The 25,867-nt window shown below is 69.6% G+C and overlaps 2 protein-coding genes across 2 annotated transcripts; both read left to right on the forward strand.

The window, feature by feature from the left end:
• Window positions 1–833: 833 nt before the first annotated feature.
• On the forward strand, window positions 834–11,235 carry CHRD (chordin). Its single transcript, XM_075033205.1, has 25 exons — window positions 834–964; window positions 1,734–2,015; window positions 3,032–3,314; window positions 3,711–3,814; window positions 4,397–4,523; window positions 4,908–5,054; window positions 5,136–5,253; window positions 6,141–6,237; window positions 6,326–6,467; window positions 6,542–6,682; window positions 7,210–7,292; window positions 7,389–7,536; window positions 7,647–7,753; window positions 7,838–7,954; window positions 8,043–8,199; window positions 8,286–8,527; window positions 8,615–8,728; window positions 8,992–9,192; window positions 9,277–9,370; window positions 9,480–9,536; window positions 9,644–9,747; window positions 9,930–10,032; window positions 10,152–10,306; window positions 10,491–10,584; window positions 10,749–11,235. The coding sequence occupies exons 2-25, from the start codon at window positions 1,791–1,793 to the stop codon at window positions 10,814–10,816; spliced, it is 3,228 nt and encodes a 1,075-aa protein (XP_074889306.1). The 5' UTR covers window positions 834–964; window positions 1,734–1,790; the 3' UTR covers window positions 10,817–11,235.
• Window positions 11,236–13,162: 1,927 nt separating this feature from the next.
• On the forward strand, window positions 13,163–25,858 carry CLCN2 (chloride voltage-gated channel 2). The gene is made up of 24 exons (XM_075031493.1): window positions 13,163–13,228; window positions 17,839–17,995; window positions 18,509–18,640; window positions 18,745–18,873; window positions 19,352–19,485; window positions 19,568–19,645; window positions 19,754–19,832; window positions 20,444–20,569; window positions 20,641–20,725; window positions 20,831–20,932; window positions 21,019–21,103; window positions 21,181–21,336; window positions 21,806–21,875; window positions 22,063–22,173; window positions 22,427–22,640; window positions 22,738–22,871; window positions 22,996–23,147; window positions 23,228–23,333; window positions 23,403–23,476; window positions 24,156–24,206; window positions 24,726–24,764; window positions 24,987–25,091; window positions 25,171–25,257; window positions 25,350–25,858. The coding sequence occupies exons 1-24, from the start codon at window positions 13,178–13,180 to the stop codon at window positions 25,557–25,559; spliced, it is 2,667 nt and encodes an 888-aa protein (XP_074887594.1). The 5' UTR covers window positions 13,163–13,177; the 3' UTR covers window positions 25,560–25,858.
• The last annotated feature ends 9 nt before the right edge of the window (window positions 25,859–25,867 follow it).

Raw genomic sequence — 25,867 nt, forward strand, 5'->3', positions numbered from 1 at the left:
GCAAGTTGGGCGCTCGCTCCGGGTAGAGGTGCCGGAGGGGTGTGGGTGCCAGGTGGGGTGGCCGGGGCTGCCGACGGCCGGCCGGCTTCATCCCCGTGCGGCTCCAGCTGCCCGCAGCCGGCAACCCCGTTGGGGCTATGCCGGCGCCAGGCCCCGGCTCCGGAGAGCCTCAGAGCCGCCTTTGTGCAGGGCGCTGCCGGCACACATGTGCGGGCGCTGGGAAGCAGCTGGCGGGACTGGGACCCTTTCCCAGTGCCGCCCCCGGCCGGCGCCACCCCCTCCCCGCCAGCACAGGGACCCCCGAGGCGCCCGCCGGTTCTGGCACGCTGCCCTCTGCCCCTCGCCTAGGGGCACCCCTTGGCATTTCCAAGGGCAGCCAGGGCTGTGGATGAGGGATGCCCAGGCACGGCTGGGGCACCCGTTTCGTCCCTGCCCTTGTGCCCTCGCTGCAGTGGCGATGCCCCCTCCCCGGGCAGGGATGCCCGTCACCCTCCTGCCTTGCCGGGCCCCGTGCCGGCATACCAGCCTGGTCCCAGCCTGGCAGCGCCGGGACACCCTTGCAGCCCCCCTCTCCCTCACGCTGCCATCCCATGCCTCAGTTTCCCCCATGCCGATGACCGCGGCCAGGCAGGTTCCCGGTCTCTCCTTCCTTTCCCTGGGAAGAGGGAGGGAGCTTCCCCCCACCGTTTCCCCGCGTCCCGTGGCCGAGCCAGGAGACTGTGACGAGCTCTGGGTGTGCGGAGCCAGCGCCGGATTCCTGGCACCAGCGGGACGGCCGGGAGCCATCACCCGCCTCCTCCCTGCTCGGCCCCGCTCGCGTCCCACCGTCCCCCAGGGCCGCTGCCGGGCCGCAGCGGGCACCGCACGGGCACTGGCACAGCCACGCAGACCCCAGCCCTCCCCTGCCCACCACGCTGCCAGATCCCAGGCCAGCGGGGACGCCGGGAGAGAGGAGAGGGGACAGGTCAGTGGAACTGCTGGAGACAGCGGGGAGGGCGTGGGGCTGGGGGTTGCCATGCTGCTGGGCATGGTCCCCGCTTGCAGAAAGGGCTTGCGAGCAGCAGGGCGTCAGGCACGGCCATGCCCGGGGGATGCCCGGGGCCCTGGCAGCGTCCCAGCCCTGGTGATGCCAGTGGGCAGTCCCGCCGGGGGAAGCCCGGCTGCTCCTCGCTGCCTCACGCCAGTGCCAGCTCCTGCCACGGGGCAGATCCCCGGCACAGCCAAGCCCCCGTGCCCCACTGCCCTCCCTGGGAGAGGTGCCCGCTGCACAGGGACACGTGCCAATGCGGGGCAGGGAATGGGATGGGGTGGCCGCAGGCGAGCTGAGGATGGGCAACCCCATGCAGGCTGGCATCAGGGGCACGGGGCGGTGGGCTGCAGCCCCCCCAGCCGCTCGCCAGGCCGCGGGGAGGCCCAGGAGGAGCCTTCTGGGGAGGCAGAGGCCTGTTGTGCTCCAGCTGTGCCGTGTTTCCCTAGCTACACCGCACAGCTGGCCGGGTGTTTGTACCGCCCGGAGTTGATTTTGGCAGCCCCGCACTTCCCCCTTCTCCCCTCCCCACCCGCCTTCCCCTCCCTGGGCGCCCGCCCGCCACGCACCCACCACCCCTCCCTGCCACCCTTGGCAGGGGTGGCACGGCAGGGACATGGATGGCACATGCTGGCCCCCCTCCGCACCGGCCCCCCTCCTCGCAGTGTGTGCCTCAGTTTCCCCAGCTGGATGATGCTCTCCCCAGGCTTTTCCATGGTGTCTGCTCACTACCCACCGCTGCCACCCTCGCCAGCCTGGGCACATGTGGATGAAGAGTGGGACCGGTGCTGGGTGCTGCTCTCTCAGCCTCCTCCACGGCTGCCCCCTTCCCTCCCCGAGCAAGGGAACCCAAGCATCTGGGCTCCTGTCCCTTTGCAGCCACTGTCACTGGTGGGCAGAAGCCCAGGGTCCCGCTCTGGAGCCTTTCTCTGCCTGGGGTGGGCAGCAGCCGGAAGGATTTGGGGATGTTGAGGGCACAAGTTGTGAGGTGCGTGTGACTTTACAGAGTGCAGTGTGGATTTGGGGGGGGGGCACGCTTTGGGGGCCCATGCTCAGGGGTGCCAAGTGGCTGGAGGATCTGCATGTCCTGAGGAGGGACTGGCTGCGGGGGAGAGATCTGCAGGGGGGTCCATGCACCACAGGGGAGTGTGGATGGATGGTGTCCTGCAGTGCCCTGTGTCCTGGGGTGTCAAGCGGCCTGGGAGGGGACTGAGTGGGTGGAAGAGTCCCCAGAATATCCCATGCCTGGGGGGGGGCCCAAGGAGCCCCAGAAGGACTCATGCCTGAAGGTGGGCTGTGTAGATGGGGAGACCCCAGGATGCCCCGTGCCCAGGAGATGCCCCATGCCGGGGGAGAGAATATGGATTGTGGAGGGGGGGTGTTTGAATGGGGGTGCCCCACAAATGCCTTATTCCTGGGTGGGCTTATGTGGACGGGGGACTCCTGGGAGGAGGGTCATCATGTCCTGGGGAAGCATGTGGATGGGGGCATACGCAGGATGTCCAGTGCCCGGGCACACCCCAAGCTCTATGGATGGTGGTGGAGGTGTCTCCACAGTGCCCTGCGTCCCGGTGTGTGTTGTGTGGATTGGGGGGGGTGGGTGTCGCCAAGATGCCCAGCCCCTGGGGGTGCCCCGTGCCCTGAGGGAGGAGAGGATGTGGTCGAAGGCATCCCTCGGGTACCCCATGCCCTGGGGCTGGCATGTGAGTGGGGATGCTCTGAACCCGGCGGTACCCCGTGCCCGGAGGAGGGGAGACAATGGATGGGGGGGCTCCCCCAGGACACCCCGAGTCCGGGGGTACCCCGTGCCCCGCGAGACAGCTGGGTGCCCCAGGACGGCCCGTGCCCGGCGGGGGCGGCGTGGCCAGGGCCCGGGCCGGCGGCGGGGGCCGTGGGGGGGGGTGGGTGGGTGTCAGAGCGCGACGGGGGCGCGTCCTCCCCCCACCCCCCCCACCCCGACCGGCCGCTGCCTGCGCCTCATTAGCGGGGCCTTTGTTTGCACAGGGCTCGCAGCTCTCGCTTGCCCATGCCGCCGCCTATAAAGCGGAGCCGGAGCCGGCGGCCGGGCAGAGGCGGCGGCAGCGCCAAGCAGCAGCGCCCGGCCCCCCCTCCCCGCCCCCGGCCGCCCGCCTGCCCCGGCCGGCCGGCACCATGCGCGCCGCCCTGCTGCCGGCGCTGCCGCTCCTGCTGCTGCTCGCCCCGCTCCTGCCCGGCCGCGCCGCCCGCCCCAAGCTCGCCCTGCCCATCCGGCCCGACACGGACCCGCTGCCCCCCGGGGGGGCGGCAGGTAGGACTTGTGTGTGTCCCCCCCCCCCCCCCTCCCTCCTCCGGCTTCCCGCACCCCCTCCCTCCCCGCTCCCGGTACCCCCCGTCCTATACAAACCGCTGCCCGCACCCCCGCTCCGTGCGACCCCCCGCACCCCCGTCCTTGCACCGCATGTCTGCACCCCCCCTCCCCTTCTTCTTGCACCCTGCATCCCGCTCCGGGCCTCCCCCCCGCCTCCCGCGGCTGGCCGGCACCGGGAGCGGGACCGGGAGCGGGAGCGGCCGCCGTGCCCAGCGGGTGGCGGGGCGGTGCCGGCCGCTGTCCGGGGCTGCGGCAGGGGGGTGCCCGCGGCCCGGAGATGACCGGGGGCGGCGGTGGTGGTGGGTGGGGGGTGGTGGTGGGGGGGTGTCTCCGCAGGCTGCGCTTTCGGGGGGCAATTCTATGCCCTGGAGGAGACGTGGCACCCGGACCTGGGGGAGCCCTTCGGGGTCATGCGCTGCGTTATCTGCCACTGCGAGCCGGTGAGTTGCCCCCGCACCCCCCCCCCCCCCCTTCCCACGGGAGAGCCCCCACGATCCGGCCTTGCCGGGGAGGGGGCTGGCGGGGGGGGAGTTCGACCCCTTCATTCAATACACGCCCCCCCCTCATGGAAAAGGGAAGCGGGGATCCCTCCGGCCAGCCGGACACCTGGATACCCCCCCCCGCCCCCTCGCCGCGGCAGTGGGGAGGAAAAGCGGGGGGGGGGGGTGTTAAAGGATCAGGCTTCATTCCTCCTCCTCCCCCTCCTCGGGGATGGCCCCCCGGCCCCCTCCCTCCCTCCGAGCAGCCCCCCGAGGCCGGGGCTGGCGGGGCCGCGCACAGCTGGGCAGGGGGCTGGGGGCCGTGGGGAGGGGGCCCGGGCTTGGCTGCCGTACAGGCAGCTGGGGGCTGCGCAAGGTGTCCGGGCTGCCTGCGGAGCCTCCAGATGGGCCGGCGTGGGGGGGAACCAGGCTGTGCGGGGAGGGGGGGGGGGCACACCTTGGCACGGCTTGGCACGCTTTGGCACGGTTCTCCCGGGCTGTGCCCCCCCACACACACACACACTCCCCCCCCCCCCCCCGCAGCAGAGGAACCGCCGGGGGAAGCCAGCGGGGAAAGTGAACTGCAAGAACATGAAGCAGGACTGCCCGGTGCCCACCTGCCCCAGGGCCACGCTGCTGCCTGGGCACTGCTGCCACACCTGCCCCAAAGGTGAGGGGAGCCCCCCCCTGCACCCACAGGGTCCCCCGTGGGCATGGGAAGGGGGGCACTGTGCACGCACCCTCAAAAAGGGCTGCTCGCTTTGTTATGGAGGGGTGCCTGCTGCTGGGCAGGGGGAAGCCCTGATGGGCACAGCCATCCCCCAAACCACCCGGGGAGGGGTGCGGAGAGAGGGTGCACAGGGCTAAACACCCTGCCTGTCCATCTGCCAGCGCCCAGCGTGCCCCCCCGCACTCGAGCGCAGAGCCTCACGGTGATTCACAGGGCACATCTCGGTCTATCTCAGGAGGGGGGATTCATTATTGCCGCCCCCCCGAGCTCTTGGGCACAAGCAGCCTGGTGCAATGGTCTCCTCCTGTGCCCACCCTATGCCAGCCTTGCCAGGCCCCCCAGAGAAGAGCCCCGCACCCCCCTTCGACACCTTCGAGTACTTCCAGGACAAGGAGGACGACCTGGATAAACCCTACAACGACCGCTCCTACCTGAGCTCCGAGGGGCTGGCCCGTGACGATGCCCGCACAGGTGAGCCACCCACCCGGGTGGGCAGCAGCAGTGTTGGGCAACCCCCCGCGCTCCCCACCATCATCAGCTTCCCTTCCCCAGAGTTTGTGGCCTTGCTGACGAGCGGCCCGGAGCCATGGCACCCCACGTCCAGTGCGGTGGCCAAGGCTCGCTTCACCCTGCTGCGCTCCTACCTGCTCTTCTCCATCAGCTACGAGAGGTGAGTCCTGCCCCGTGTCCGCTGCCCAGGCTGGCACAGGGGGCACCCCCCCTGGAAAAGGGGGGGATGCAGTGGTGCTTGTGCCTCAGTTTCCCTTCCGACATCCCCCCTGCGGTGCCACAGCCTTGCATTGGCAGGGCGAGAGATTTGGGGAGGGGGGCGATGCGCTGGGGGTCCAACCTGGGCGAGTTGCCGGGATTTTGGCACACCCACGGCGCCGGCCAGGCCTCACCCCTTCGCCTCCAGGTCTGGAGCGGGAACAAACGGGAACGGCTCCAGGGCTCCGCGGAGGATGCCGGCGCAGCGAAGCAGAGCACCCCGTGGGCTCTGCCGGCGGGCATCGCCGGGGCACTGCCAACAGGGTTCCCCATCCTCACCATGCCCTCCCCGGATGCCCGCGAGCCTCTCCTCTCCCTCCCTCCATCCCGCTCCAGTTTCTTCTGCTCTTCCTCGCTTCCAGGCCCCTTTGCATAGTAAAGTGGTGACTAATTTCCAGCTCCGACCGGAGGAGCCAAACGGAGCCGAAAATGCTCCTAATTTACAGCCGGGCCCAAGCACTCGGCTCCCAGCGGGTCCTGTCCTGCCGCCTTTCCCGGCGGGGACCCCCCCTCCTGCTCGGTGCCAGTTTGGCACCGCTCCGGGGCAGGGGAGCCCAGGGGGCCCGTGCCAAGCTGGCACCCCGTGGGACGTCAGCGTTGGGCCAGCCTGGGTGTGGGTGGGCAGAGCGTGCCGCTTGGCACCCCAGGGGGACGTCACCCTTCTCTTGCCCACCCCAAATCACCGGGTAACCCCCGTGTGCCCTCCCCAACACACCCCTGTGCCCGGTGCTAAGCAATGGTGGTGCCGGGGGAGTGGGGGGTCCTTGCTCAGCCCCTGGGTTCCCGCAGGCTGGGGCGGCCGAGCCGGGTGCGTTTCAGCGACCCTGAGGGCAACGTGCTGTTCGAACACCCCGTGCAGAAGAGCGCTGCCCCCGAGGATGGCATGGTGAGAGGGGCCGGGAGGACAGGGGGGGCACGGTGCCCGGGTGTGCGGTGCCCCCCCGGCCCCTGACCAACCCTACCCTCGCCCGCAGCTCTGCGGGATGTGGAGGACGGTGTCCAAGGCCAACATCCAGCTGCTGCGGGGGGAGCAGCTCCGCGTGTCCCTCGTCACCCGGGCGCAGCCCTCCGGAGAAGTCCACGGGCACATTCTCAAGCACCGGGCGCTCTTCGCAGGTAAGTCTGGCTCCCGCGTGCCCAGCCGGTGGGTGCCCACCGGGATGCCCCTCACGCCCCCTCTCCCCGCACAGAGACGTTCGGTGCCATCCTGACCTCGTCGGACCCCACGCACCTGGGCGCTGGGGGCATGGCCATGCTGACGCTGAGCGACACCGAGAACAACCTGCACTTCATCCTCATGGCCCGAGGGCTGCTGGAGCCTGGTGCCAGGGGTGAGAGTGGGCACGGACACTCTGTGGGGCCTGGCACTGCCCGGGGGGGGCTGTGTAGGGCTGGGGGGAGTCAGTGCATGGCACATATGTGGTTTGGGATGCGTGGGTCAGCATCTGTGAGGTCAGGGGGGGTATAGGGGCTATGCATGGCATGGCGGGGGGGGGGTTAAGGTGTGCATAGGGGTTGTTGCATGATTTGGGGTGTGCATGGGTGTGTGGTGTGTACCTATAGGGGGGCGTGGGGCCAGGGAGTGCTGGAGGGTGTATGGGGTGGGAGTCGGTGCGCAGAAGGATGGGTTTGGGATGTGGGTTGTGCAAGGATTTGGGGGGTGCAGGGGGGAATGGTGGGGGTCACGGGGGGTGCAGGGGTCCAGGCTTGCAGGACAGGGCAGGCAGCTGGCAAGAAAGTGGGGGATCGGGTGCAGGGGTTTGGGGGCGGTGCGCACAGAGGGCTGGGTTTGGGGGGCAGAGGGACAGTGGTCGCAGGCCCCTGGTCCAGCGGGTCCAACTCGCTCTGCCATGGCCAGAATCCCCCTGGGTCCCACTGCGGGTCCGCATCCTGCACCAGGGCCAGACGCTACGGGAGGTCCGCGCCAACATCACCGTGGAGGTAAAGCCGTCTGTTCCCCCACGTGCCCCAGCAGCCGCGGCGCCCGCCGTGCCAGGGCTGAGCCGTGCCACTGTGCCCCCCCCCCAACTCCGGCAGGACCCCGAATTCGCAGAGGTGCTGAGCGAGCTGTCTGCCCACGAGCTGCAGTGGCTGGTGCAGGGGCAGCTCCGCATCGTGGCCGAGACGGAGGGCCGGCACGCGTGCCAGCTGGCGGGCACCATCACCACCCGCCGCAGCTGTGACAGTGAGCATGGGGCGGGCACCCCGGGGTGCAGGGGGGTGGCCATTCCCCCCCCCCCCCCATGCCAACCTCACACACACTCCCCACCCCGTGCCTCTCTCCCCGGGCTGAAGCCATCCAAAGCGTGCTCTGTGGAGCGGATGCCTTGCTGCCGACCAAGACGGGGGCCGTGGGCTCGGCCAAGCTGGCGCTTCACGAGAATGGCACCCTGGAGTACCAGGTAAGCGGAGGGCACCAGTCTCCCTCCTGGGGTTCCTAGGGGCGTCTCCCCCCATGGCGCTGCCCCTCGGTGCCCTTCCCGCAGGTGCAGGTGGTGGGCACCGCCAGTGAGGTAGTGGGCATCACTCTGGAGACCAAACCCCGGCGGAAGAGCAAGAGGAACGTCCTGTTCGACATGACGCCCAGCTACAAGGACGGGCTGGTGAGCGCTGGGTGGCACTGGGGGGGGATGGCACGGTGACCTTGTGTGAGTCCCTGTCCCAACCTACGTGGTCTCCCACCGGCGGCAGGCCCGGGGTGCCTGGCAGAGCCCCAGCGCCCGTGATGCCCACATGCTGCTGCAGAATGAGCTCTTCCTCAATGTGGCCACCAAGGACTGGGCGGAGGGCGAGCTGCGGGGCCAGGTCATCTCCCTGCCCTACAGCGGGCTGCTCGCCCGCTACACAGGTACCCGGGGGGCACCAGGGGTGGCGACGGGGGCGGTGGGGCAGCCCCCCTGCCCATCACCTCCCATGGCCCCTGTCTGTGCGCAGAGATGCCCGTGGTGCTGGCAGGGCAGCTGGTGTCCCCCCCGGTGGGCAGTGGGGCCGGGGGGCACGCCTGGCTCTCGCTGGATGAGCACTGCCACCTGCACTACGAGATCTCGGTGGCGGGGCTGGGACGCCCGGCCGACGGCACCGTCAGCGCCCACCTCCACGGAGTAGCTGAGCTGGGTGAGATGGGTGCCCGTCCCCACCAGCATAAGCGCCTGCTCAAGGGTTTCTACAGCACCGAGGTGAGATGGGCGCCTGGTTGGGGCACCCCACAGCGGGGACCGGGCCAGCGCTCGAGCCCCACCACGGTGCCCCTCTCGCCCCGGCAGGCTCAGGGGGTGGTGAAGGACCTGGATGCCGACCTGCTGCAGCACCTGGCCCAGGGCACTGCTTTCCTGCAAGTCAGCACCAAAGCCTACCCACACGGGGAGATGCGGGGACGGGTAGGTTTCTACCTGGGCACGGTGCCCTTACTCATCCCCAGCAAAGCTCAGGGTCCCCAGCTGGGTGGCACTGCTCAGAGCAGGGTGAGAAGGGCACAGGGTGGAAGGCATGCCGTGACATCGTCCCAGGAGCCCGGCGTGATGTGTACTGTGGTCGTGGGTGCTTCCTCCACCAGCCTGGACCGTGGAGGGCGGCCGGGCATCGGCATGAGAAGCGGGGTCCCCCAGTGGTGCCAACCCTCCTGCCCGTTGCCCCCCTCCAGGTGCACATCCCCAACCGGTGCCATGCAGGAGGGACCCGCCTGGCCCTGGGGGAGGCCGAGCTCTCTGAGGGTGCCAAGACCAGGGACCTGGAGCAGCTGAAGAAGGACCCCAACTCCTGCTTCTTTGAGGGGCAGCACCGGGCACACGGCACCCGCTGGGCACCCGACTATGACAAGAAGTGCTCCATCTGCAGCTGCCAGGTATGGGCCGGGGGGGGGCAAGCTGGGGGCCAGCACCCGTCAGCAGTGCCCCCCTGTAACGAACCCTCTACCTGCTGCCCCCAGAAGCGCACGGTGATCTGTGACCCCATCCTGTGCCAGCCCCTCAACTGTACCCACCAGGTGCACCCCGAGGAGCTGTGCTGCCCCGTCTGCGAAGGTATCTGGGGGCCAGGGTGGCCGTGGGGCTGGGGGAGCAGGGAGGTTCCCCGTGGGTAGAAGGCTCTCTGAGCCTCTGCACCCCTTCACGGCCTCCCTCTTCCTTGCAGAGAAGAAGATGGAGCAGGAGGAGCTGAAGCTGGAGCGGGCACGGGACAGTAGCGAGGGTGAGTCTCAGCGGGCACAGGACGAGGAGGCAGCTCTGTCCCCGTGGCCTCTCTGGCACCCCCGCTCCCCCCGTGGGGACTGTGCCCACCTTCTCCTCCTCTCCCAGGCTGCTACTTCGATGGGGACAAGACGTGGCGAGGCTCTGGCACCCGCTGGCACCCCGTCGTGCCCCCCTTTGGCCTCATCAAATGTGCCATTTGCACCTGCAAGGTGAGTGTGAGTCCTAGTTCCCCTCTGGACCCCCACCCTGGTTTGGCAGCAGAGCTGCCCTGGCACCCATGGTGCTGCCCTGAGCTGCCGGACACCGTAGCAGGAGCTGAAACCAGGGTGGGGGGCGCGTGCCTTGTACCAACTGCTTCATGCCCCCCCTGAGCCCCCCACCCTCTCCACAGGGCACCACGGGCGAAGTGCACTGTGAGAAGGTGCAGTGCCCGCGGCTCACCTGTGCCAACCCCGTGCGCGCCAGCCCCTCTGACTGCTGCAAACAGTGCCCAGGTACCTGCAATCCCCTCTTGCCCTCCAGTCTCCCGGCACGGCCCTGGCATGCCACCACTGGTGACGCCGTGAGGTGCCCCTGCCACGGGTGGGCAGCCTCCCAGTTCCCTTTCCTGCAGCCCCGGAGAAAAGCGTCCCCGAGCTGGCCGACACCATGCAGGCGGATGGGCCGCGGGCATGCCGCTTCGGGCGCCGCTGGTACCTCAACAATGAGAGCTGGCACCCCTCCGTGCCCCCCTTTGGAGAAATGAAGTGTATCCTCTGCTGGTGTGTGGTGAGTGTGCCGAGCCTTGGGTGGCACCAGGTGAAGGAGAAGGTACCCCTGTGCCAGTCCCCAGCGCTTCGGGGACGGGTGGGAGAGCAGCCTGGGGTGGCACCCCAGGGACCCACCGTACCCATGCCCTGAGGAGCTGCTAGCCCCCCAACCCCCGTGCTCAGCCCCTCTTTCTGCCCCGCAGTCGGGGGAGACACACTGCCAGCGCCAGGAGTGCCCACCGGCTGCCTGCGCCAGCCCTGCCAGGAGGGACAACCCCTGCTGCGCCAAGTGCCGCGGTGAGTGCGAGCGCTCGCACGTGGGCACTGCTCCCCGAAACACCCCGCGGTGGCCCGTGCACCTCCCTGGCACCCTTGGCTGCCGAGCCAGGGCTGGGACCAACCCAAGTGCCCTTCTGGCACCCATCGCGCCCGTCTCTCAGCCCCGCTTTCCTCCACCGCAGCCCCCGATGCCCCCCCAGATGCACGGGAGAAGGTCCATGATGCCAGAGCGGAGGCGTGGAGTCGCTGAGCAGTGACCACTGCCTGGAGCGGGGCGAGCGCACAGCGAGGCCAGGCGGCCGTGGGGGCGTCCCCACCACCCATTGCCCCCGCGCAGGGCGGGGGGCACAGAGGAGCATGGCAGGGTGGATGCGGCCAGGCGCCCAGCCTGGGCACCCCGTCTTGGCCCGGCCGCGATGCCGGGGCTGCCCTGCCCACTTGTGCCAGTGGGCAGCGGCTGGGCTGGCGGAGGCCGGGGCACCCGCTGCCGTCCCCTTCCGAGCCCCCCTGGCCAGCGGGCACAGTGGGCATCGTGCCCACCTTGTACATAGTGTAAAATCCCTCCGGCCCCCGTCTTGCTGCGCCCGCACTGGCTCAGCCAGGCTCATCACATAATTTATGGTGCCCGTGGATGGGGGTCCCGATGTATTTATTAAAACCAGAGCTATTGCCCACCCTCCTCCCTGCCTTTTCCTAGCAGCAGCAGGCACAGCGCTGTGCCCCTGCATCCCACGCTGGCCTCTGGTGGGATTTGCAGGCCCTTGCCTTGCTGTGTTTGGGGGTGCATAAACTGGGGGGGGTATTTGGGGGGCATGGGACCTGGGAGCTAGTGCCAGGCTGTGGGCACCCCCTATGGGCTTTAGGGTGGCGCTTGTAGGGCGGCACTGGACAGGACCAGAGCAGGGTCCAGTGCCTGTGGCAGGAGCTGTGATGCCAGCCCTGCCTGTGTCCGTGGCAGGGGCTGCAGATGCAGCGCCTGGCGATGGCGCCTGCTGGCACGGGGACAGCAGGGCTCTGTCCCCCACACCTCTGCGGTGGCACAAAGAGCCCAGCCCGGGGCCCCGAGCCAGCTGACACCCACGGAGGTGCCTGCCCGCAGCACCCACAGCAAGCCGAATGCCTGGGGCTGGATGTGCCATACAGCCACCCACATCCATACCACCACCATAGTGGGACAGTGTTAGCCTACAGCAGGACTGCACCAGAGGTGGCACTGGGAGGATAGCACTGGGGCATACTGGACTGGCCCAGAGCCCTGGGTGCTGAGCCAGGTGTCCTGCCCCGCGCACGCCCAGGGCCACATGGGTGCCTGTGCCAGCAGGGTGGCAGCACCCGTGGTGCCCTTGCAGTGTACCGGTGGCCTGCAGCCGGGCACGCTGGCGGCAGCGGGTAGAGCGTGTGTCCTGGCACGGGGCTGCCCCTCCGGATGAGCGTCCCGGCTGCTGTGGGGCAGTGCCAGGAGCTGACGAGCGAGAAGGGAGCTCCGTGCCCGGGGACACAATGAACGGGCAGCCCATTTTATCACCTCCCTGCCGCAAACTGGTTCATGTCCGGCGATGAACCCTCCCAGGCTGGCGCAGGGAATATCCCAGCCCCCAGCCCGGCCATCATCACCCACCCTTGGGGGTGCCAACGTCAAACTGGAGGGTGGCACCCGGGCGGTGAGAACTAGCCCGTTCCTGGTCCCGCAGCACCAGCCCGGCAGTGCCACGGCTCGCTCTTTCCCCGCGCCCAGTTCTTGCCACAAAACTGCCATGGGGTGCCCTGGGGAGCAGGGCGAGCTCGGCCCTGCCAGCTGCCCCTGAGCCCGTGGCAGCAGTGAGACGGGGGTCCTGGCAGCCAACCTGCCATGCCGGAGCATCTTGCCCAAAGATCGCCAGTGCCAAGCTCTGCCCGTGTGCCCCTCTGGAGAGGGTTGAGCCACCGCTGCCCAGTGGGTTCGGCAGCGAAGAGCGAAGCCCACCTTCCTTCCCTGGGGCTGGCAGTCCTGGGACGCTGAGCGGCACCACGGTAAGGATGAGCTCCCTGCCAGCTTTGGGGTCCTTCTTGGTGAGCCCCCACAGTGCCGAGGTGGCACTCTGCCCCCCAGATCTGACCCCCAACCAGGCACGGCCACCAGCCTGGCGGCTGGCTGCCCGCAGTGCCCTCAGCACGGTCCTCCCTGCCCACATCCCACCGGTGAAAAACCACGGGGAAGCAGGTGAAAAACCACGGGGAAGCAGGGACCGGTGGCAATGCCAGCCCCACGCCAGCCCCTTGTGCCCGTGGGAAGAGGGAGCAACGTGTCCCACCGGGAGCCGTACCCCCGGTCACCCCGCGCCACCTGCCCCCACGGGTGCCATTCCCCAGCTGGGAAACCCGGGGGCGAAGCCCACGGGTGGAAAAGACCCCGCTGCAGGGCAGAGCCCCCCGCTCGGCCGAGCACCCCCTCGCTGGGTGCTCGGCGCTGGCTGCCGGTGCCGGGCGCTGCCGGTGGAGGCGGAGCGCGGCCGGTCCCTCCCCCGGGCAGTGCCCCGGGCCCGCCCCGCACGGCCCGGGAGGAGCCGCCGCTGCCGCCGCCGCGGGCACCGGCACCGGCACCGGCACCGGCACGGCCAGGAGCGGCGGCACCATGGCCTCGGAGAGCGAGGCGCAGCGGGCGCTGCAGTATGAGCAGACCCTGGTGAGTGCGGCCGGGCACCGGGCACGGGAAAAAGGGGGGGGGGGGGGCACCGGAGGATACCGGGGGAGATGGGCGGTTTTGTGGGTGCTGCCCCCCGCTGAGGGTGGCAGCGCCAATGAGCTCCGCCGGGCCCGGTTTGAGGTGCCGCCTCCGGGCAGGGTGCTGGGGCAGGGGGGGCCACCCCACGGCCCCCCCCCCAGGGCGGTGGAGGAGCTCGACCGAGCCCCCACCCCAGGGGCAGGACTTTTGCGCACACCTCATCCCTCCCTCCCCCAAAAAAACCCTCATCGCTGGGAGGGGGGGGGGATGCCCACCCTGGGGGAGGCTCCCAGAGGCATCGCCCGGGCACGTTTCACCCCCCGCGCTGCGTGTCCCCGGCCCTCTGCCCCCAAGATAGTGTATCTCCCCTGCCTGCAACCTTAGCCCCATGTTTACGAAGCCTTCCCCTCAGAGGCCTCCCCGCTGGCACCCAGGCGCCCGACCGTCCCGGCGGTGTCCTCCCTTCCCGCTGTGCCCACGGCCCCTCCGCTGCCCACGGCTCTCGGACATCTCAGGCAAAGGTGCTTCTCCCTGGCCTCTGGTTGGGATGGTGCCCGGGGTGGCTTAGCAAATGGGTACTTTGCCCCGGCAAAGGCATTCAGACAGGCAGGGCTGGGGAGGTGGGCAGGGAAGCGGAGGGGCTGAGCTGCTGCAGGCTACCCGTGCCCACGGCTGCCCGAGTTTGCCGAGAGCCTGAGCTGGTTGCTGCGAGCGGGGCCGGCCCTGCTGAGGCTTGCCCACCCGGCGCGTGGGCACGGGACAGTGTCAGGGTACTGCTGCATCAGGCGCCCTTCCCGTTGCCTTTCCAAGCACCCAAAGCCCTTGTCTGGGGGTTCCCCTCAGTGCCCACCCCAAGCTGCTCCTTCTCCGTCGCTGTTGGGTGGCTGTGGGGCACCGGCTGGCCATGGGAGCCCTGGCTGTGCCGGCATCTCCACGATCTTATCGCCCCCGTGGTGCCTCCTTGGCAGGGCCGAGCGAGGGAGCAGCCAGGGGCACAAGCAGGGGTGCGCAGCATCGTCCGATGCGAGCCGTGGGGGTGCCTCTTCCCCCCAGCACCGGACTGCCGCCCCCTGCGCCGTGTCCACGGCGGCTGGGCAGAGAGGCCAGCCCAGCCGGGCACCGCGGGGCAGAGGAGCCTGCGGGCAGCATGGGAGGGGAGAGGCACGCTGGGCTGGCATCGGGGCAGCGTTGCGTGGTGCCGGCAGACTTTGCCCTCCTTTCCTCCGGGCGGGGTAGCACCCGTGCCCTGGGCACCCCAGGGCGCCCATCCCCAAGGCCTCTGGGCTGTGGCGAGGCTCGGGAAACTGCCTGGGGCTCGTGGGTGAGGCTGGGTGCGGGCTCCTGTCCCACAGCCTCACGCCTGGCTTTCGAGAGCCACCTGGGCGCATGCTGGGCAGGAGGGTGCCCGGCCCTTCCCGGTGCATGTGAGCCACCACCAGCTCCTGCCTGCGCTTGCCAGGAGGGTCAGGATCCGGCTGGAGCCTGTTACGGGCTGGTCCGAGCCAGACCGCCCTGGGGACAGCCCTGGGGAGACAGCTCTTGCTGCCCGTGCCCGCAGCCGGGGCATCACAGCCACGCTGCAGGGCTGTGCCCAGCCATGCCCAAAGAGCCCCGTCCCCACGCCACGTCCTTACCCTCCGCAGATTTCACCAGCCCCGGGGTGCCATGGCCATGGTGCCACTGGGGGCTGGCACAGCCCCAGCCCTGAAGGTCTCCCCAGGCCACGGCGTCCCTCCTTGGGGACCCCATGCTGGACGGGTGCCCGTGAGGACCCCCCGGCCATGTCAAGGGTGCCGGGGTGCGTGCCAGCCCCGGTGCCCCCCGCATGCCAGGCTGCCGAGGTGGGGAGCAAAGGGCCCCCGGGGGAGGGGGGATTAAGCTTGACAAACTGCCCTTGTTCACTGCGGAGCCGCTCAGGGCGATTAGAGCCCGGCTAAGACGGGCAGCGTGACACAACACCCCCCTGGTCCCCGCCTGCCCGCTGTCAGCCCGGGGGACCCCCTGCCTTTAAATACCCCCCCCCCAGCATCACGATTTGGGGGGAAGGTTGGCTGGCATCGGCCATGTGGAGGTGGGCACCGCTGCCAAGCAAGCTCAGCGCTATGGGACAGGGTGGCACGGGGACACGGCAGCACCAGATGCCAGCACCCGCCGCAGGCGCAGCATCGCCCGGACGCAGCGGGCACCGTGGGCTGGCACTGCTTGGGGGGCTGCGGCACGGCCGGTGCCCGCAGGAGCGAGGTCGACATAGCGGCTTTGGCCCGCGCCCGTGTCCCCGGGTGCCCCCCCCCCCCCCCACCCCGTGCCCGCTCCCTGCCCGCCCGGCACTGTGATTGTTCAGCTGCTTCGCGGCGGAGGCCGGAGTCCCGGGGCTGTTTGTGTTTCAAAAGGCCTTTGTGGAAAAATAACTCGAGCGGGAGGAGGAGGATGAGGACGAGGAGGAAGGAGAGAGCCCACCACCGGCCTTCACCCCGGCCCCACAGCCGTGCCAGGGCTGCCAGCACGGCAACTGTGGCTGCCCGACATGGGGCACCCCGGGGGTCCCATGTCCTGCCTGCGGGGCCGTGGCACGGGGCAGAGGGGTGGCACGGGGTGGCAGGTGGCAGCGGCGTGGCACGACCCCTTCACTTGCATCCCTGCTGTTGCAGGTGGGCTTGGCTGCAAACGAGGGGAAGGGGGGAGAGGAAAATCCTCCCCCCGCAACCAGGCTGGACCCCCTGGGGCTGGGCATCCTGCCGGGTGCCCCAACACCCGGGGGGCAGCGTGGCAGCCCCCCAGCACGGCCCCAGGAGGTGGGCACGGAGCCGGTTTGGGGGGCCACTCAGCCTGGGGGTGCCCCGGTCCCGGCTGGGGCCGGTTGTGGGGCGGCAGTGGGGCCGGGGGAGGCGGGTGTTTGGCAGGGGGACAGCACTCCTCGGGGTGCCGGCCCGTTTCGTCTTCCAGAGGAAACAAGCTTCGCCCGAAGGGAGCCTTTGAACACAGGGCCCCGTGCGGGGCTGGGGTCCTCCTCTGGCAGCCGATGCTGGATCCGGCCCCCCCCCGAGGTGGCTGTGCCGGCATCTCCGCCTGGCGCGTGCCTTCCCCCCGGCACGTTTCCATAGGGCGAGGAGCCACCGAGCCCGTGCTGAGCAGGAGTTTGGGGGAAAAGCCATGCCAGGAAAGGGTCAGCAATGGAAATGAATGTGCCCCCACCCCCCCGCCTGCCTCCCCACCCTCCCTCCCGCTGCCGAGCACAACCCGGGTATTAGACAGCAGCGAATCCATCCGGCGCCGCTCTGGCTGCTTTCTGCTCCCTGCCAAAGGGACCTGGGCAGGAGCGATGCCCCGTGAGAAATGCACCTTCACGCCATCCCCACGGGGAGCTGGCACGTGCCAGCAGGCCAGGGGGGTGTGAGCGGGACCCAGGCATCCGGGACGGGCACCGCTGCCGGCAGCCAGAGCCGGGCTGCCCACGTGCCAAGCGTGGTGCCCACCCGTGGCGTCGCCCCTCTGCCGGGCGCCGGCACGGGCCATGCCACGGAGGAGGGTGGCTGCGCCCCGGCTGGGCAGCCACGTGCTGCGCTGGCACGGCACGGCGGGTGGGCACGCCATCGGCATGGGGCTCACGTCGCCCCGACGTGGGAGCCTGGCAGGGCCTCCGCGGCCCTGAAGCCTCCCTTTGTGCCGGGCCAACCTCTGGCACTTGGCATTCAGGTCGTGCCGGGGGGAGCGAGGCGGAAACCAGGCAACCGAGTCCTTGGCAGTGCCCGCCGGTGCGGGACAAATGCCCCCGGCTCGGCGGGGAGGACGGGCACAAAGAGCTCCTGGCCGGCACGGGGGGCACTGCCAGGGCCACCTCCCTGCCGGGGCCAGGCCACGTGCCACGGCCAGGCAGGAGGCAGCCGAGGAGGAGGCACAGAGCCGCTTGCATCCCCTTGCTCCCCAAACCCCCTCCTCATAGCCCAGGGACCACCCTGTGCCTGATGCCGTGTCCCCCTCTCCCCCGGGAACTGGGGTTACGCCTTGCCCCCCACTGCCCTCCTGCCTCCCTGCTGCTGGCTGAGACCAGCCAGCTCATGTCATGTGTGGTCTGCTGAGGCTGCCTCCCGGGGGGGGACACCCCAGCCCTGCTTTTAGTGATGCCGAGGGAAGGCGCCTGCAGAGCACCAGCACAACCCCAATACCAGCCCTCAGAGAGTTTCCCAGCCAGACTGGCCATGCTCCGTGGCCAGAGGCCCTTCCCCACCCTCAACCAGGTGGTTGAGGTGCCCGAAGCACATGGGTAGGGCTGGGGACTGGTACCAGTGGTGCCAGCTGCCTGCACAGGGCACGTGGGCATAATGATCTCCATCGATCCCTGTGCTCCTTATCTACCTGGCCTCTTCCGACAGCCCAGCGGGCACCCAGAAGCACCGCTGCCCCTTCCCCTGGGAGCGCCATGGCCGCCTGTCCCCTCGCCTGGCACCCCCCCAGTGCTGGGAGGCCATACCAGCGCGCCCGCTGCTCCCCTGCCTCAGTTTCCCCACTTGGGCGTGAGAGCCGGGGTGCCAGCCCCCTCGTGACGCCCCCCCCCCCCCCTCCTTCTCCCCCAGATGTACGGGCGCTACACCCAGGACTTGGGCACCTTCGCCAAGGACGAGGCGGCCCGGCTGCGGCTGCAGCAGGGGCACGGGGAGGGGGACACCCCCCGGCCTCGCCGCCCCTCCGAGCTGCTGGAGTACACCCAGGGCCGCTGTGCCCCCTGCCGCGGTAAGGGCCACGGGGGATAGGGCCGTGGGGGGGGGACACCGGTGGGCACAGCCCCACGGCAGCACCTGGTCTAGGCACGGCTGCCCACCCTGCCACGGTGGCGGCGGGTAGGGTTTCTCCGGCTGTCATGGGACACCGGCGCCGAGGACAATGCCACCTGCCCGCCGGGCAGCGGGGACACAATGGCCTAAAATAGCCGGGCACGCCGCAGGGACCGGAGGCCCCCAGCCCCTCTGCCTGGGGCCGTGCCAGGGGGGCCATGCTGGTGGGAGCTGCGCGCCTGGCGGCACCGTGTGCGGCTGCGCACCGCCGGAGCCCGCCGATCCTGCCCGCCGGTGGTCGTGGTATGGCTGCGACGGCTGGGCACGGCGGTGCTCCCGCACCGGACGGTGCCGGTGGTGCTGGGTCGGTGCCGCCGGTTGTGAGCGCTTGTGTACCTGCCAGCCCGGCCCTGCCGCCCCGGCGTGCCCATCCCCGGGGCGCCCGGCCCTGAGCCTGCCCTTGTGCCCGCAGTCTGCGCCTTGCAGTGCCAGCGGTTCCTCATCTCCAAGGTGGGCGAAGACTGGGTCTTCCTCATCCTCCTGGGGCTGGTCATGGCGCTGGTCAGCTGGGCCATGGACTTCGCCATCGCCACCTGCCTCCAAGGTGAGCGGGCACTGGTGGGCTCCTGGGGGCATGGGGGGGCCGTGCCGCAGGGCCGTGCCATGCCCCTTGCCACCCGTGACCCGCCTGGCCGGCTGTGCCCACAGCCCAGAAGTGGATGTACGGGGGCCTGGACACCAACGTGCTGCTGCAGTACCTGGCCTGGGTCACCTACCCCACCGTGCTCATCACCTTCTCGGCCGGCTTCACCCAGATCCTTGCCCCCCAGGCCGTGGGTAGGGTACCGTGGGGGGCTGCCTGCACCCTAACGGGGTGTCCCCTCCGTGGGACTGTGGGTTGGGAACTGCCTGGGTGTCCTCCTGGGCTATGGGGTTGGGAGTCCTGGAGGTCTTCCAAGGGCTATGGACTAGTCTTCAGAGGGTTTCCTGGGGGATCTAGGGTGGATGACCTCCTGAGCTTTGGGTCTGGGGGGGTCTTCCTATGGCTATGGGCTAGCCTTCAGAGGGTCTCCTGGGGGCTATGGGATTGGGGTCCCTGCAGGGCTATGGGTTGTCCCTGCAGGGCTATGGGTTGTCCCTACATGGCCATGGGGCTGTTCCTGCCAACTGTACTGTGGCAAGAGGTGTCTCTGGGGTCTCCCTGTGGCAGTGGGGTGTGTCAGAGCATCAAGGATTTCCCCCAGAACTAGGGGGCAGGGGGTCCCCAGTGTTCCCCCTCCATGGCCGTGGGTCAAGGCTCTCCCTGCGGTGCCAGGCTCAGGGATCCCGGAGATGAAGACCATCCTGCGGGGCGTCGTGCTGAAGGAGTACCTCACCCTCAAGACCTTTGTGGCCAAGGTGATCGGGCTGACGTGCGCCCTGGGCAGCGGCATGCCCCTGGGCAAGGAGGTGAGGGCAGTGCCCGGGGCAGGGAGGGCGGGGGGGGGGGGGGGGGGGGGCACCGTCCTCAGTCCCCCTGCTGTCCCTGCAGGGTCCCTTCGTCCACATCGCCAGCATGTGTGCAGCCCTGCTCAGCCGCTTCCTCTCCCTCTTCGGGGGCATCTACGAGGTGAGCAGGGTGGGCTGGCCCCGGGGGGGCTCCGCCTGTGCCCCCCAGCAGGTTTGGCAGCACGGGGGTGTGGGGGGCAGTGCTCACTCACCCCCGGCTCGCCCACAGAACGAGGCGAGGAACATCGAAATGCTGGCGGCCGCCTGCGCCGTCGGTGTCGGCTGCTGCTTCGCCGCCCCCATCGGAGGTAGGGTCACCCTGGGCCCCCCACGCACCCCCACGCACCTCCCACCCGGGCACCGGGGTCTGCCCGGCGAGGCAAACAGGACCCCCAGGACGGCTGGCATGGGAAAGGGCAGTGCTGCTCGGCGGGGAGGAGGAAGGGAGGAGCGGGCACCATCCTCTCGGAGGTGTAACGTCTGCTCTCGTCCTCTCCCCTGCCGCCCTGCGCTCCAGGGAGCTCCCTGCTCCGGCCCCGCTGAGCCCTGCCCGTAGGTTGGTGACATGTCTAACTCTTTCCTTGCCCTCTGCCTGCCGCGCTGCCCCATCTGTCTGTCCGTCTGTCTGCGTGCCACCCCCCCCCACAACCCCAGCGCCACCCATTTCGTCATTGCTCACGTCCCCGTGCTACCCTCTTGCTCGCGCCGACTGCTGCTCCGCCATGCCTGCTGTGGCCAGCCGGGGACCGGTCACACGTTTTGCCAGGGAAGCCCTTGAACCGCCCCGTAGCGTGGCCGTGGGCCCAGCTGGACCCCTGCGGGCCGTGCACGAGCGTGGGCTCGGGGCGGGAAGCATGCCAGGCGCCGGGGACCCACCTGGGTTTCGCCGCCTCCCTCGTGCGCTTCCCCCCGGTGCCAGGCGTCCTCTTCAGCATCGAGGTCACCTCCACCTTCTTCGCCGTCCGCAACTACTGGCGCGGCTTCTTCGCCGCCACCTTCAGCGCCTTCATCTTCCGCGTCCTCGCCGTCTGGAACAAGGATGAAGGTACCTCCGGGGTGGGGGTGGAGGCACGGGGGTCCCCCCACCCAGCCCCCCTGACCCCTGCCGTCCCCCAGAGACGATCACGGCGCTGTTCAAAACCCGCTTCCGCCTCGACTTCCCCTTCGACCTGCAGGAGCTGCCCGCCTTCGCCGTCATCGGGTGAGTGCGGCCACCCCGGCGCCCGTCCCGTGGCCCCGGGGTGGCAGCGGCGGTGGCGGTGGTGGCAGTAGGACACGTGGGCGCTCATCCCTTGCCTCTGCCCAGGATCGCCAGCGGCTTCGGGGGCGCGCTCTTCGTCTACCTCAACCGCAAGATCGTGCAGTTCATGCGCCGCCAGAAGACCATCAACCGCTTCCTCATGAAGAAGTAGGTGCCCAGCGGTTCCCGGGACCGGGGCGGTGGAGCTGGGGCTGCACCAACGTCACCTCTCCCACCCTGTGCCACCCCGCCAGGCGCCTGCTCTTCCCTGCCCTGGTGACGCTGCTCATCTCCACGCTGACCTTCCCGCCCGGCTTCGGACAGTTCATGGCTGGCCAGGTACCCGCCATGGGGTGGCACATCAGTCCCCATCCCGGCGCCACCGCCAGCCCCAGCTGACCCCTGCCCATCACCAGCTCACCCAGAAGGATACCCTGGTGACACTCTTCGACAACCAGACGTGGGCCAAGCAGGGGCTCAGCGATGAGTTTGAGTACTTGGGCATCCTGGAGGCCTGGCGCCACCCCCGCTCCAACGTCTTCGTCACCCTCGTCGTCTTCATCCTCATGAAGGTGGGTGCCTCCTGCCCCTGTCAGCCCCAGGGTGCCAGCAGGAGGCTCTGGGGAGGGGCTCCTGGATGCCACCGGGGAGGTGCCGGGTGCTTGCCAGCAAGGTGCTACTGGGAGGCACTGGGCGGCTGCTCCCAGAGACCACCAAGGTGTTGGCTGGGTGCTGCCGACATGCCGTCAAAGAGATCTTGGCTGGGAGCCCACCAAGGTGCCAGCAGGAGGTGCTGGCAGGGCGCCCCCCGGTGCCACCAGGGAGGTCCTGGCCAGGTGCCACCAGGGAGGTGCTGGCTGGCTGCTCCCAGATGCCACCAGGGAGGTGCTGGCAGGGTGCCCCTGGGAGAAGCGGGGCTGCCCCACGGCATGGTGATACCCATGTGCTGCTCCACCGCAGCCGGCTGTGGGGCACGGCAGGGGCAGGAGGCAGGGCCGGGCCGGGGGGAGCAAGTAATGGGTGTCTGCATCTCCCACTCAGTTCTGGATGTCGGCCCTGGCCACCACCATCCCAGTGCCTTGCGGAGCCTTCATGCCTGTCTTCGTCATCGGTGAGAGCCCGTACCCCGCAAGGGCACGGCAGGAGGAGGGAGCTGCCTGCCAGCCTACACTGGGGCACGCATGGGCGTCCCAAGGTGTCCCCTTCCCCGGCAGTGCCGGGGCAGAGGAGAGGGCGCGAGGCTGGGTCGGGTGCCAGGAGAGCCCCTGTGCCCACTCTTAGCCCCTCTCTGCGGGCAGGGGCAGCCTTCGGGCGCCTGGTGGGGGAAAGCATGGCAGCCTGGTTCCCTGATGGCATCCATACCGACAGCAACACCTACCGCATCGTGCCGGGGGGCTACGCCGTGGTGGGTAAGCACCGGGCTGGCACGGGGACACCGTGGTGGGCATCACTTGGAGATGCTCCAAAGGGGCCGGTGAGTTCCCCAGGGCTGAAGTGGTGTTCCCAGGGACGGGGGGGTGACACCACCACTGGGGTTGTCCCCGGGAGGTCCCAAGGGCTCTGGGTGTGGTGGATGCCCTAGGGGTGGGGACCCGGGGTGGGGACCCAGCCTGGCAGGCAGCACCTGACAGCCACCCCCGTGTCTCCCGGGGACGGGCACAGGGGCAGCCGCGCTGTCAGGTGCCGTCACCCACACGGTGTCCACGGCCGTCATCGTCTTCGAGCTGACGGGGCAGATCTCGCACATCCTGCCCGTCATGATCGCCGTCATCCTGGCCAACGCCGTGGCCCAGAGCCTCCAGCCCTCCCTCTACGACAGCATCATCCGCATCAAGAAGCTGCCCTACCTCCCTGAGCTGGGCTGGGGCCACCACGAGTGAGTGCGTGTCCCCTGCCTTGTCCCCAAGCCCCTCGCCAAGCACCAGGAGAGGGGGTGGCATTACTCCGAGGTCACTGTTACCCTCCCTGGGCAGGAAATACAACGTGCGGGTGGAGGACATCATGGTGCGGGACATCCGCTACGTCACCCTCAACTGCAAGTACCGGGACCTGCAGCACGTCCTGCACAGCACCAAGATGAAGAGCCTGCCGCTGGTGGAGTCGGCTGGTGAGACGGGGGCAGGGGGGTCTGCCAGCGCCCGCCCTGGCCGTGGGGTGTGCTGGGATGGCAGCGGGGGGGGACGGCAAAGGGGGCTTCAGGAGCCAACGTGGCCCCTCGCTGCCGCCGGCAGAGTCCATGATCCTGCTGGGCTCCATCGAGCGGGCGCAGGTGGGGGCCCTGCTCAGCCACCAGCTCAGCCCCCAGCGCCGGCTCCAGGCCCTGCGGCAGAAGATGCTGGCCGAGGACGGGCACCGGCTCTCCGATGCCAGCATCCGCTTCCAGGTGAGGGGGGCGGCCGCCTCGGGGGATGCCCGGCCAGGGTGGCCCCCGCCGCCATCCCCCACCACCCCGTCCCCCCGCAGATCAGCACGGAGGCCTCCTCGGGTGCCCCCACCCGCACTACCCCCCGCAAGCCCCTGAAGCCGGCGCTGAAGCGGGTGCCCAGTGGCCCAGCCGAGAGCCCCCCGGGTGAGTCTGCGCCCGGCCCCCCCCGGCCTCCCCTGCGTCCCCCCGCTGACACCCCCTCCCTGCCCGCAGCTGGCACCACCGACCACACCGGCATCGCCCTCAAGAGCCTCTTCTGTGCCAACAGCGCCGCAGAGCCTACCGAGGTGAGCGCCCATCCCTGCCCATCCCTGCCTGGCCCTTTCTCCCAGCTGCCATCCTTTGCCATCAGTCCCGTCCCTTTTCACCCCTTTGCGCTCCTTCCCAGTCCTGCCCATCCCTGCCCATCTTTCTCATCCCTGCCCCTCCCTGCCCATTGCTTTCCATACCTTCTCGCCATGCCCCACGCTGCCCACCCCTTCCCATTCTTGTCCCATCCCTTTCCATTTCCGCTCAACCCTGCCTGTGACTTCCCATTCCTTTCCATCCTTTCCCATCCCTGGCCTCCCTGCCCATCCCTTCTCATCCCTACCTGTCCCATCCCTTCCCCTGCTCATCCCTGCCCATGTCTGCCTGTCCTATCCCTTCCCTTCCCTTCCCTTCCCTTCCCTTCCCTTCCCATCCTTTCCCATCCCTTCCCATCCCTTCCCTGCTCGTCCTTTCCCTTCCCTGCCCATCCGTGCCCGTCCCATCTCTTCCCTGCTCATCCCTGCCTGTTCCTTCCCACCCCTGCCCATCCCTGCCCATCCTTTCCTTTCCCTGCCCATCCCTGCCTGGCCCATCCCTTCCCTGCTCATCCCTGTTCATTCCCATCCCTTCCCTCCCCCTGCCCATCCCTGCCCGTCCCTGCCCATGGCAGCCCCACGCCATGCCCTAACACCGCTGTCTCTCCCCACCTGGTGCCAGGCCCAGGGCATGGCCTATCGCAAGGCCAAACGCGTCCGCATTTCCATCGCGGTAAGCTGCAGCCAATCGCAGGCTGGGCACAGCTCCTCTCAGCCAATCAGAGCCCAGCATGGATCTCTGAACCAATCAGGGGCCTGGCAAGATTCTGCTTGGCCAATCATGTTTGGTCCCTGTGTGCAGCCAATCTCAGACCGCCTCGATTCTGCTCAGCCAATCACGGTGTGCATCCTCCCAATCCCAAACCTTCCTGGCGGAGCCTCTCGGCCAGTCACGGCCATGGAATTTACCCCACTTTTCTCAGCCAATCGTGGCACAGCCTGTGTTCCCTCCACCAATCACAAGCCCGGCTTCTCCCGCCTTGGCCAATCGCGGTGTGACCTAGGTCCTCTCAACCAATCGCGTCACCTGACCGCCACGCTGCCCGCAGCCAGCCTGCGTGCTGCCTGCGCCCTGCCTGCATGTGCTGCCTGCAGCCTCGCTACGCCCTGCCCGCACCTCGCCCGCGCCCTGCCCGCGCCCTGCCTGCACGCTGCCCGCTGCCCTGCTCACGCTCTCTCTCCTCTTTTGCAGGAGGAGCTGGAGCTGGGTGACAGGATGACCCCGGCAGAGGTGAGGGGGTGGGCAGGGGCAGGCGGGACCCCCCGGCCCACGGGGACCCCGGAGACCCCAACAAGGCACCGAGGCGTGAGGTGGGCGGGGGGGACACAGGGAGCGGACGACTCCAATGTCCCCATAACGCTAGATGCAGGGAGGGGGTGGGGGGGCCTTCGATGGCCCCCTGAGGGGGCCGTGCCCCCTCACCCTGCCCCATGGCATCTTCCCCCTCCCCAGATCCTGGAGTGGGAGGAGCAGCAGCTGGACCAGCTGGTGGACTTCAGCAGCGCCAAGATCGACCCCGCGCCCTTCCAGCTGGTGGAGCACACCTCGCTGCACAAGGTGCGCCCGCACCCTCCACGCATCCCCGCCCGGACCCCCCCCCACCCCAGACCCCCAACTCAGCCCCCTCTTCCTGCAGACCCACACCATCTTCTCGCTGCTGGGCCTGGACCACGCGTACGTCACCAGCATCGGGCGCCTGGTGGGCATGGTGTCCCTCAAGGAGGTGAGCGGGGCGAGGGGGGGTTTGGGGGGGTTGGAGGGGCGCGGGCGGGGAGCACCCGGAGCCGCCCGCCCACGGGTTTGGGGTGCCCGCAGCTGCGCAAGGCCATCGAGGGCTCGCTGACGGCCAAGGGGGTGAAGGTGCGCCCGCCGCTCGCCAGCTTCCGCGACAGCACCGCCAGCGCCGGCGAGCCCGACACCACCGCCCTGCGCCAGCTCTGGGACCGCCACCAGCACCACCCTATGCCCCGCGAGGCCGGTCCCGGGGGCGACGACGAAGACGACGACACCCCCAAGGGCCAGTGAGACGGACCCCCCGGCAGGTGCCGGGGGACGCCCGCCCCGTGCCCACTCGCACCGGGCTCGGCGTAGGGGTGGGCACCCTCAATCCAGTGCCGCTGCCCCCGCCGTGTGCAGGGGGGTGGCCAGGTGCCCCCCAGCCTGCCTGTACCCCCTGCCTCCCTGCCAGCTCTTGGGGCTTCCCACTTCGCTACCTCTGCCCTCCCCCAGCCCCCCGGTGCCCCCCGGCACGGCCACCACCCTCACCCCCCCGCCTCCACGGGCAACGCAATGTCCCTGCTCGGGATGGCACGGGGGGGCAGAGGGGCATCAGG

This window comes from Buteo buteo, chromosome 7, assembly GCF_964188355.1.
Source record: "Buteo buteo chromosome 7, bButBut1.hap1.1, whole genome shotgun sequence".
NCBI lineage: Eukaryota > Metazoa > Chordata > Aves > Accipitriformes > Accipitridae > Buteo > Buteo buteo.

What these genes read in the sequence shown, in the direction of transcription:
- CLCN2 (XM_075031493.1), top strand. Translation starts at nt 13,178, where the DNA reads ATGGCCTCGGAGAGCGAGGCGCAGCGGGCGCTGCAGTATGAGCAGACC. An exon ending in GACAGTTCATGGCTGGCCAG is followed by an intron (nt 21,104 to 21,180) that starts GTACCCGCCATG and finishes GCCCATCACCAG; the next exon opens with CTCACCCAGAAGGATACCCT. An exon ending in GGGGGGCTACGCCGTGGTGG is followed by an intron (nt 22,174 to 22,426) that starts GTAAGCACCGGG and finishes GGACGGGCACAG; the next exon opens with GGGCAGCCGCGCTGTCAGGT.
- CHRD (XM_075033205.1), top strand. Translation starts at nt 1,791, where the DNA reads ATGTGGATGAAGAGTGGGACCGGTGCTGGGTGCTGCTCTCTCAGCCTC. An exon ending in CTGCCCCCGAGGATGGCATG is followed by an intron (nt 6,238 to 6,325) that starts GTGAGAGGGGCC and finishes CCTCGCCCGCAG; the next exon opens with CTCTGCGGGATGTGGAGGAC. An exon ending in CTGCTGCAAACAGTGCCCAG is followed by an intron (nt 10,033 to 10,151) that starts GTACCTGCAATC and finishes CCTTTCCTGCAG; the next exon opens with CCCCGGAGAAAAGCGTCCCC.